This window comes from Brassica oleracea, chromosome C3 (genome assembly GCF_000695525.1).
Source record: "Brassica oleracea var. oleracea cultivar TO1000 chromosome C3, BOL, whole genome shotgun sequence".
Taxonomy (NCBI): Eukaryota; Viridiplantae; Streptophyta; class Magnoliopsida; order Brassicales; family Brassicaceae; genus Brassica; species Brassica oleracea.
In genome coordinates, this window is record NC_027750.1 from 2,895,083 (window position 1) to 2,905,192 (window position 10,110).

The 10,110-nt window shown below is 34.8% G+C and overlaps 1 protein-coding gene across 4 annotated transcripts; it reads right to left on the reverse strand.

Annotated features, from left to right (window-relative positions):
- Positions 1–871: 871 nt before the first annotated feature.
- Positions 872–7,769, reverse strand: LOC106328744 (zinc finger CCCH domain-containing protein 55-like). 4 transcript variants are annotated; one of them, XM_013767250.1, is made up of 8 exons: positions 6,857–7,769; positions 6,581–6,760; positions 6,285–6,464; positions 6,101–6,213; positions 5,790–6,029; positions 5,408–5,705; positions 5,269–5,321; positions 4,781–5,165 (listed from the first exon to the last, which is right to left on the reverse strand). In XM_013767250.1, the coding sequence occupies exons 1-6, from the start codon at positions 7,555–7,557 to the stop codon at positions 5,434–5,436; spliced, it is 1,686 nt and encodes a 561-aa protein (XP_013622704.1). In that variant the 5' UTR covers positions 7,558–7,769; the 3' UTR covers positions 4,781–5,165; positions 5,269–5,321; positions 5,408–5,433. The 4 variants fall into 4 exon arrangements, with proteins under 4 accessions (XP_013622703.1, XP_013622704.1, XP_013622702.1 ...); XM_013767248.1 differs by having other exon boundaries at positions 5,408–5,708; XM_013767251.1 differs by having other exon boundaries at positions 5,408–5,708; positions 6,101–6,204; positions 6,857–7,557.
- Between the last annotated feature and the right edge of the window lie 2,341 nt (positions 7,770–10,110).

The following is a 10,110-nucleotide window of genomic DNA, read 5'->3' on the forward strand; positions in this document are numbered from 1 at the left end:
TATTAAATCATAATAAAACACACCACCTACAAAAGAAGTGTTGACAAGTTCATCGCTCGTGGAGTCAAGTCAACTAAGGTTCCCGTGGAGATTGCCAGGGGTGTTACAGGAGGCAACTATCTTATTTTGTCAAAGTAGTTGCAAACTTGTAGTGTTGGTTCCGTTCGTCCAGTGTCCAAGAGTACAAAAGTCGTAATTTTAAGTTTTATATGTGTTCAAAAAAAAAGTTTTATATACATTAGAGATCTCTCTAAAATGTATTCTATCTTCATTTCCTACATATCAGCTACATTTTGTCTTCTGCTGTTTTCTTAACACGTTTAGGAGCCTTCAATACTTTTTAACTACTATACAATACCCAATAAACATGGAAGATATGATTCCAAATAAGTATGTAAGTATGTACAAAACAAAGAGTCCCAAGTAATTAGATGCACAGACGGCTTAATATATAAAGTCACAGAACCTTTTATTCTTCTTTGGTACATCAGAGACACTTGTGGGGTTTATTAACCATATGAGTAACCCAAATTAAAGCAAAGAGAAATAATAGCACAAAAGAAAGTTAGCATATAGATTTGTCTTTCTTTGAAGTATATCCAACGCATCCGATTGTTAGTAGTACACCAGACGAACTTGCGATCTTCATACCATGTTATCATCACTCCTACATTCTTTCTCTTCTCCATATATGTATAACTTGGCTATACTATACATAATACATCATCCTACTTCCTTGGTGCATGCCTTTTTTTACTTTGTTTGCACAAATCCAAAACCAAGAAAAAGTTATGAGCATCAACAATAAACACTGTGTATGAACTCATTCCCGACTTCTGTAATATCGATGATCAAAGATGCTTACCGTTATTACATACACTCCAGTAGCCTCATCCTAACCATAAGAAAAAAAATCAACCTGAGACCAAATTAAAAGGGTTTGTTATATATCCATATATAGCTTGAAAGAAAATTAGGAGAATCAATTAGAGAGAGTACACTGACCCTTGGCTTTATGAGGTGAAATCGCCTACTGCATCAGGCTACTGGTAGTAGCTGGTGGTTCATGGTCATTTCCATTACTAGAGGAGGCGGAGACTCCAGCTTCTGCATTAGTTTCAGCAGAATCATCGGTACATGTTGCAGAAGGGAAGAGGTTACTAGGAAGAACAAGCTCTATAGTTCTTCCAGTGTCCGGTTCAAGCGTTTCACTCTCGTTGGTTCCTTCTATTGCACTGTTTGAATAATTATTTTTGTTAACACTCCTTGAGTCGGTTACTGAGTAAGGATGAACCACCGTGGCATCATCAACTACTGCCACAACACAAAGACAACAACAATAAAGAGATTGAAAGCTTCTTAAATTCGAAACTAAGAGTGTTCACTTCACCAACCTTCAAAAGCATCAGCGGCACTATTGAGTTCAGATTGAATACCGGAGCTCTGGTTGCTGGCAGATGAAAAACAACCAGGAGACCCCACAGAAAAGCTACGTTGATGATTCGGCCGCACTACACTATTCTTGAACTCAGGAAGCTGCAAATTAATGACGCGTCTTCTTTCAAACTCAATAGCTCTCTCCATTTTCCTTCTCATCATCTCCCGCCTCTCATAGAACATCTTCGAATCTACCACATGGGAACGAAAAAAAGTTAGTTAACAACAAATGCAGAACGTAACACCTATGAAAAAAAAACGAAACAGGGACTAACCAAATTGGAAATCAGACAGTTCTCTAGGATCAATCCCAGATGGACTGGAACATGGGGAGTAGTTCCCAAACTCGATCTGCTGTTGTAGCAGATGATGATGCTTCCTATGATCATTTCATTTACAGTGAATGACACATTGAACACAGAGAAGAAAGACTACAAAGGGGAAAAAAAAGCACCTTTCTTGTCCAAGGCTTTGCCTTTTAGCTAGTACAACCTTCACAGTCTCAGGATTTTGTGTGTGTTTAAATAGCTTGGATATTCTGCTTTTGGATGGTGACAAGATACAAAAACAGAAATAGTTGGCAGGATCAATCCCAGAGGACTGGTCTGTCCAGTTTGAAGTAAGAGAGAGGCAGATAGAGAGGTACATCACCTTAAACATTGTATGCTCTTGGGTAACGAATGGTCTCTCCTTGAAGCTGAAAGATAATCTCTTGAAGCCAAAGAACCGATCACTAGAGTCAGTAAAAACAGAAGCCATTACACATTAGGTATCTTGAGAGGGAGATTTGAATGGCTTCAATTCATTGATCAAATTAAACGAAGCCATTACACATTAGGTATCTTGAGAGGGAGATTTCTTATAGATTCTAGAAGTAGTGAATATTAGGAAAAACTTATACCTTCTTTAGGGCTGGGTAAAAAGTATATACCCAACCGAACCAAATCCGATTCGTACAAGTAGTACCAAACCTGAACCGAAACTGGTTATATATCCGAACGAATTCAAAATTTTAGTACTAAAGAACCGAAACCGAACCCGATCCGTGCCAAAATATTTTCAGGTGTCCGAATTCAATTCCCAATAATATTAGATTTGATAGAAACTTAGAATCATTAAAATCCAAACTTTTTGAATAACACTAAATTTTGTAAATCATTAAACAATCATTTAACCAATAACACTAGATTTTACTAAGAATGTTTGAATCTACATACCAATAACAAAATAATTTGAGAATTTTGACAATCATTACAAGTCATATCCCACTTACACTTTCTTATGTTTTTTCAAATTTACTAATTTAATCCGATTATTTTGTTTTAATAGTAATCTGACACAAATGCTATTTATTATAAGTTAAACATTATTATATGATATAATTATTACACATAACATAAAAAATAAACAAAAAAAATAGATTTTGATAAAGAAACACTAAATACATATATCTCTTAAGTGACTATCAAAGAAAGCATTTCAAAATGAAAAAGAGCTTATTTTATTTTAAATTCTTCCAAATCAAACATAAAATTCTTAGAAATTAAATTTTTCATGCTTTTCGTTATTAGCATCTAATTAGATAAAAAATAATAATATAAAATTTGAAACTAATTAGGTGACATCGACACATAATTTATTTTACAAAATAATAATAAATTAAAATTAAGGATTAGTTTGTAAATAAACAATTTCGTTTCAAAAAAAATGAAAACTGAACAAGTAGTGCTCAATCTTTAAAATTTAAAGAAATGAAGTACCAATAGAACAAGAAATAAAACAAAGGCTCCGAATGGTAACAGCGGATTGAGCGGTACGGGACAAGTGGTTTGACTGCGGTGCGGTTTTGACAGTTATAAAAATGTATAGATATATGGTATATGTAGAGATTTTTGTTACTGTTAACTGCGGTGCGGTGCGGGACGGATGTTACCATTCAGAGCCAAAAAGTGGAAAATGAGGCTGATGTGAGAATCAAGAAAAAACCTAAGCTAGAAGAGGCTGATGCAGGTTCTCTCTTTGGCTTCAATCGAATGTTTATTCTCTTTACGTATCTCCAATTTTTAATGTTTACCATACTCTCAGGTATGTTTTGTGGCGAAAATGAGGCTGATGGGAGAATGCTAGACGCAAGAAGACACCTAACCATGCTCTTCATGGGGCACTCTGGATCTGGAAACTTAGAATCATTAAAATCCAAACTTTTTGAATAACACTAAATTTTGTAAATCATTAAACAATCATTTAACCAATAACAATAGATTTTACTAAGAATGTTTGAATCTACGTACCAATAACAAAGGAATTTGAGAATTTTGATAATCATTACAAGTCATATCCCACTTGCACTTTCTTATGTTTTCTCAAATTTACTAATTTAATCCGATTATTTTGTTTTAATAGTAATCTGACACAAATGCTATTTATTATAAGTTAAACATTATTATATGATATAATTATTACACATAACATAAAAAATAAACAAAAATATTAGAGTTTGATAAAGAAACACTAAATACATATATCTCTTAAGTGACTATCAAAGCATTTCAAAATGAAAAAGAGCTTATTTTATTTTAAATTCTTCCATATCAAACATAAAATTCTTAGAAATTAAAATCTTCATGCTTTTCGTTATTAGCATCTAATTAGATAAAAAAAAATATAAAATTCGAAACTAATTAGGTGACATCGACACATAATTTATTTTACAAATTAAACAAATTAAAATTAAGGATTAGTTTGTAAATAAACAATTTCGTTTCAAAAAAAATGAAAACTGAACAAGAAATAAAACAAAAAGTGGAAAATGAGGCTGATGTGAGAATCAAGAAGAACCCTAAGCTCTAGAGGCTGATGTAGGTTCTCTCTTTGGCTTCAATCGAATCTTTATTCTCTTTACGTATCTCCAATTTTTAATGTTTACAATACTTAGGTATGTTTTGTGGCGAAAATGAGACTGATGGGAGAATGATAGACGCAAGAAGACACCTAACCATGCTCTTCATGGGGCACTTTGGATCTGGAAAGTCGACTATTGTGGGACAAATGCTTGTACTTACCGGCCAAGTGAGCATTAAAAAGCTGCAAGAGTATGAAAAACTAGCAATAGCCAGGGGTATTACATGAGGCAACTATCTTATTTTGTCTAAGTAGTTGCAAACTTGTAGTGTTGGTTCCGTTTGTCCAGTGCCAAGAGTACAAAAGTCGTAAATTTTATATGCATTAGAGATCTCTCAAAAATGTATTCTATCTCCATTTCCTACATATCAGCTACATTTTGTCTTCTGTTAGTTTTCTTAACACGTTTAGGAGACTTCAACACTTTTTAACTACTATACAATACCCACTAAACATGGAAGATATGATTCCAGGTAAGTATGTAAGTATGTACAAAGCAAAGAGCCCCAAGTAATTAGATGCACATAATATATAAAGTCACAGAACCTTCTATTCTTCTTTGGTACATCAGAGACACTTGTGGGTTTATTAACCATATGAGTAACCCAAAACAAAGATAAATAATAGCAGAAAAGAAAGTTATCATATAGATTTGTCTTTCTTTTAAGTATATCCAACGCATCCGATTGTTAGTAGTACACCAGACGCGTTTGCGATCTTCATACCATGTTATCATCACTCCTACATTCTTTCTCTTCTCCATATATATAACTTGGCTATACATAATACATCATCCTAATTCCTTGTGTATGCCTTTTTTAATTTGTCTGCACAAATCCAAAACCAAGAAAAAGTTATGAGCATCAGCAATAAACACTGTATATGAACTCATTCCCGGCTTCTGTAATATCGATGATCAAAGATGCTTACTGTTATTACATACACTCCAGTAGACTCATCTTATCCATAAGAAAAAAATCAACCTGAGACCAAATTAAAAGGGTTTGTTATATATCCATATATAGCTTGAAAGAAAATTGGGAGAATTAATTAGAGAGAGTGCACTGACCCTTGGCATTTATAAGGTGAAATAGCCTACTGCATCAAGCTACTGGTAGTGGCTGGTGGTTCATGGTCATTTCCGTTACCAGAGGAGTCGGAGACTCCATCTTTTGCATTAGTAACGGAAGAATCATCGGTACATGTTGCAGAAGGAAAGAGGTTACTAGGAAGAACAAGCTCTATAGTGCTTCCAATGTCAGGTTCACTCTCATTGTTCCTTACTTTTGCACCGTTTGAATCCTTATCGTTGTTAATATGCCTTGGGTCGGTTACTGGGTAAGAATGCACCACCGTGGCGTCATCAACTACTGCCACAACACAAAGCAACAACAATAAAGAGACTGAATGCTTCTTCCATTCAAAACTAAGAGTGTTCACACTTCACCAACCTTCAAAAGCATCAGCGGCACTATTGAGTTCAGATTGAATATCAGGGCTTAGGTTGCTGGCCGATGGAAAACAACCAGGAGACCCCACAGAGAAGCTGCGGTGATGATTCGGCATTACACTATTCTTGAACTCAGGAAGATTAATGAAGCGTCTTCTTTCAAACTCAATAGCTCTCTCCAGATCAGCTTGCTCCATTTTCCTTCTCATCATTTCCCGTCTCTGATAGAACATCTTCGAATCTACCACATAGAAACGAAACAAGTTAGTTAACAACAAAAGCAAAAATTAACAACAAACAAAGGATACTAACCAAGTTGGAAGTCAGACTGCTCTCTAGGATCAATCCCAGATGGACTGGAACATGGGGAGTAGTTCCCAAACTCAATCTGCTGCTGTAGCAGATGATGATGCTTCCTGTTATCACTTCATTTACAATGAATGACATATTGAAACACAAATAAGAAAGACTACAAAGGGGGAAAAAAGCAACATACTTGTCCAACGCTTTGCCTTTTTCTTTGTAAGGTTTGACAAGTACACGTGAGTCGCAAATGAAATGGGGATTCCCTCTAGCTAGTACAACCTTGGCAGTCTCAGGATGGGCAAATGAAACAAAGCCAAACATACGCTTCTGTTGGTATGGGATCCGCACATCTTGCACTGTTCCGAAAAGGCTTCATACACACACAAAAAATAACAAGTCAATAATGACTGTTTAATCTGATTCTTCCATATAAACCTACAAGAAGCATAATCTTCATCCAACACTAGTTGAACAGAGATGGTTAACCTGAAGTAAGCTGCAACGTCCTCATCCTTAAACGTGCTTTCAGCCGGGAACGTCAAGTAGATCTGTCTTGCCACAGAGTTTGACAGATCATTAAAATGCATTGCCATTAGCTCCATCCTCTCAAGCCTCCCTGGGCTGCTGCTCCAAAACCTTTCATCACCAATACGCAGTCCACCATCTCTGCATCAAAGGAGAAAGAAAGCACAAAGCTCAATACTTTAAAATAAACTAAACCAAAAAATTACCCAAAAATCTCAAACATAGTTCTATTATTACCTATGAGCATGTTGATGCAGAAGAAAGTCTGTTCTTTTCTCGCATGGGAACTGTTGAGCCCTATTCAAGATCTGAGAAGAAGCAAGCCTCTGCCGCTGATAAGCCATTTTCAACCTCATCATCTCCTCTTGCCTCATAAAGTCTTCAACTTTCCTCGGAGAATCAGTGGCAATGTCATTACCATCGACGTTATCAGCGGAGAAACTCCTCCTGTGGAGATGGGTTTCTCCGTTATCGATAGGATCAGCAACATCCTCTGTTTTCTCACATGAATCGTCGAGAAACGAAAGGCAATCGTTTAGCTGCTGATCATCCAGCAAATCAGTAGCAGAGTCTCCGTTGATTGACCATGGAGAGGTGGAAGAAGGAGACGACGGGGAGTTTCGTCGGAAACCCATGAACCCATTAGAGTGAGAGAGCCCTCCTCCTCCTACTCCTCTTCCGTTGATAGGTGGTCGAGAGATAGGGTAAGGAGACGGGGGAGTAGAAGGTGCAGATAAGTTGTTCGATAAAAGTCCTAACTGAGTTTTCACCTTCGAGATAATGGAGTGAAGGACTGATTCAGGTCCAAGAGCGAGATGCATCAAGTCTTTCTCGGAGAAATCCTGTAAGAGAAGGTATCCGATGATCTTCGGAGCGTAGTCTGGCTCCAAGCTTCTGATTTTCGTTAAAAGCAAAGCTGTCGGGTCGCCGGAATCCATGGCTTCTCCGACCAAGTAAAGTAATCAACTTTGGATGCTGCTCTTAGTGTTTCTAAGGAGAAGAAGAGAAAGATCAGAGCTTTTGAAGCAAAATTGAGAATCTTCCCTACTCTTCGCTCGCTTCTTGTTTTGATTTTTTTTTTTTTTGAAACACAGTTCAGTCTCACTTCTATCTTTTATCGCTCCAGTTGGTGGTCTCTCCTCACTGGAAAGACCACTTGGGGAAATGTTTCTTCTTTTAATATTATTCAAACTTTCTAGGAAACCGTAATTTCCTTCAATTCAAATTTGATTTTGTAGTAGTGTTTTGTTACACAGACTGTGTTTTTAGTTTAGTAAAAGATGGATTGTCTTCTTAATTCTTATGTTGAGATTTGTGTCATTAGTATAGGTTTGACAATCTATAGACTAATTAGGTCGGATTTATTTTAAGTCTTCTAGATGGAAAATAAAATTAAAAAAAAAACAAATAATTTGCTGTCAGGAAATAAATCCACATTATACACCTCAGCATATTATATTCATGTTTTGTCAACATTTTTATTCTAGTTAAATGCAAATAAGGAATTTAAGATTGCAAAGATCTTTATTCGGTACTTGCATTCCTTATTTTCATTAGTTGAATTTAGTAATTACGAGGGCTTCATAAAGAAAATTGTGTTGCGCCTTTTCTCAACGATGAAAATATATATTGTTGTAAAGGGAATAAAGGGGATAATTAAGAAAAAGGAATGATTTTAAAAAAAATTATGAGAAAATCTACAGGTACTGTTAAATCATTGCCAACTTTTTAGACAGCCTTTTCAGTCACAGGCAGTGTATATTACAGCTGCTCCGTAAGATTTCTTTTGTTGATAACTGTGTGATGTGATATTATTGACGGTCGTGATTAACGGAACAAGAAAATAATGCACCTCTTTCTGTCTCCACGATTGTTGTGGTGGTGCTTTGTTTTTTCTGAGTCTATGTTATAGGTTCTAACATGGTAAATGGTAATGACAGTAAAAGCATTTGCTAGCAATACGAGAGATTAGTTCCCAACAGTTAAGCTGCTTTTCTAAGTATGGCATTAGAATCATCATCATATCACACTGAACCACAAAGTAAAAGTACTACATAATGTATAATTGTATATGTTATAAAAGTATCTAAGTTAGACCTACACCCTCACATGGATCCAGGAAGGACATATGCACTAGCATACGACTTCATGGATTAATCATAGAGAGATAAAGCCATAAAATATGAGACAAAAGAGTCCTTCGAAAGTTCAACCTTTATGCACATGACCATACATAACTTTTTCAGTTTTTATATTTCCATTTTACGATAATTTCAAAAATATTTTATGACTTTTCTTGTTTCGTCTCCAAATGAAGTAAGAAATTATCCTCAAAATCAGATTTAAAATATGAAGGGAAGCCAAAAGTGGAACTCAAAACGCTACCTTGTTATATCATGTGTACCGAAACAGCATGCTTAGCCAATGAAAGAAGACATCAACCAGCAATGTTGGTAGAGTCAGTGAGACCAAGAAGCAGTATATAGAATCCAATCAATTGGATACTATATAACTTTTTTTTTTTGGACTAGAGAAGGAAGACTCCTTATAATGTGAAACCAACTTCTATTTAAATAAAACCATTACAAGTCCACCTGATATTACAATCCCTACATGAATATAACAAGAATGATAAACAAACAAACACCTGATATTGAACAACAAAGAGTGTGTGTGTGTGTGTACCTGTCATTAAATTGTCAGAGAGCAGAAACAGTTTTGAGACTACAGCTGCAAACACAAATTCAAAGAAGGAAATGGAACCAATAATCACTTAGAGGCATCCCCAAAACTCCATTTTTCTCAAGACCACAAATGTCAATGTTTCATTTAAAGCATTATGTTGTACTATAAAGTGATGATCGAGAGGATCTGAAACAAGTGAGGAAGAGGGTTAAGTCATGAGTATAGAGTAATACTATATGTTAATCATCATTTCCCATAAAACCTACAATCTGCACAAACATCATTTTCATTTTGGCAAGAAAAATGAAAGTAGTAATATTTGATTTATTCTTGGACATTGTAAATGCATTAAGTGGTCGAAATATTCAGACTTTTAAATTAGTCGTCTGGATTGAGTATTATGATGATATATCGTGTTACAGAATAGTATGTATACTAGATTAAGACCCGCGCCTTGCGCGGAATAAACATTATATATATAAATTATTTTATGTATTATATGTTCTTACATATTATGAAATAATAAATATATATTGAATAATTAAAAGTCAGTAACTATTACATATATAATTAAATTGGTGCGACCGTATAAATCAATTTTATTAATCCAAACATTTTTTTTAAAAAAATTTGATAGGATATGTAATTAAATTTAAATGATATTAACATACATAGTATATTTTTAATATTAATGTCTATTTTATTTTTTTATTTTTTTTAAAATGATGTTTTCTACTTATATGTTTTTTTTATCATATGTATTTTTAATAGCAAAAACTTTAAATTACTGATAACAAAATTTTCAT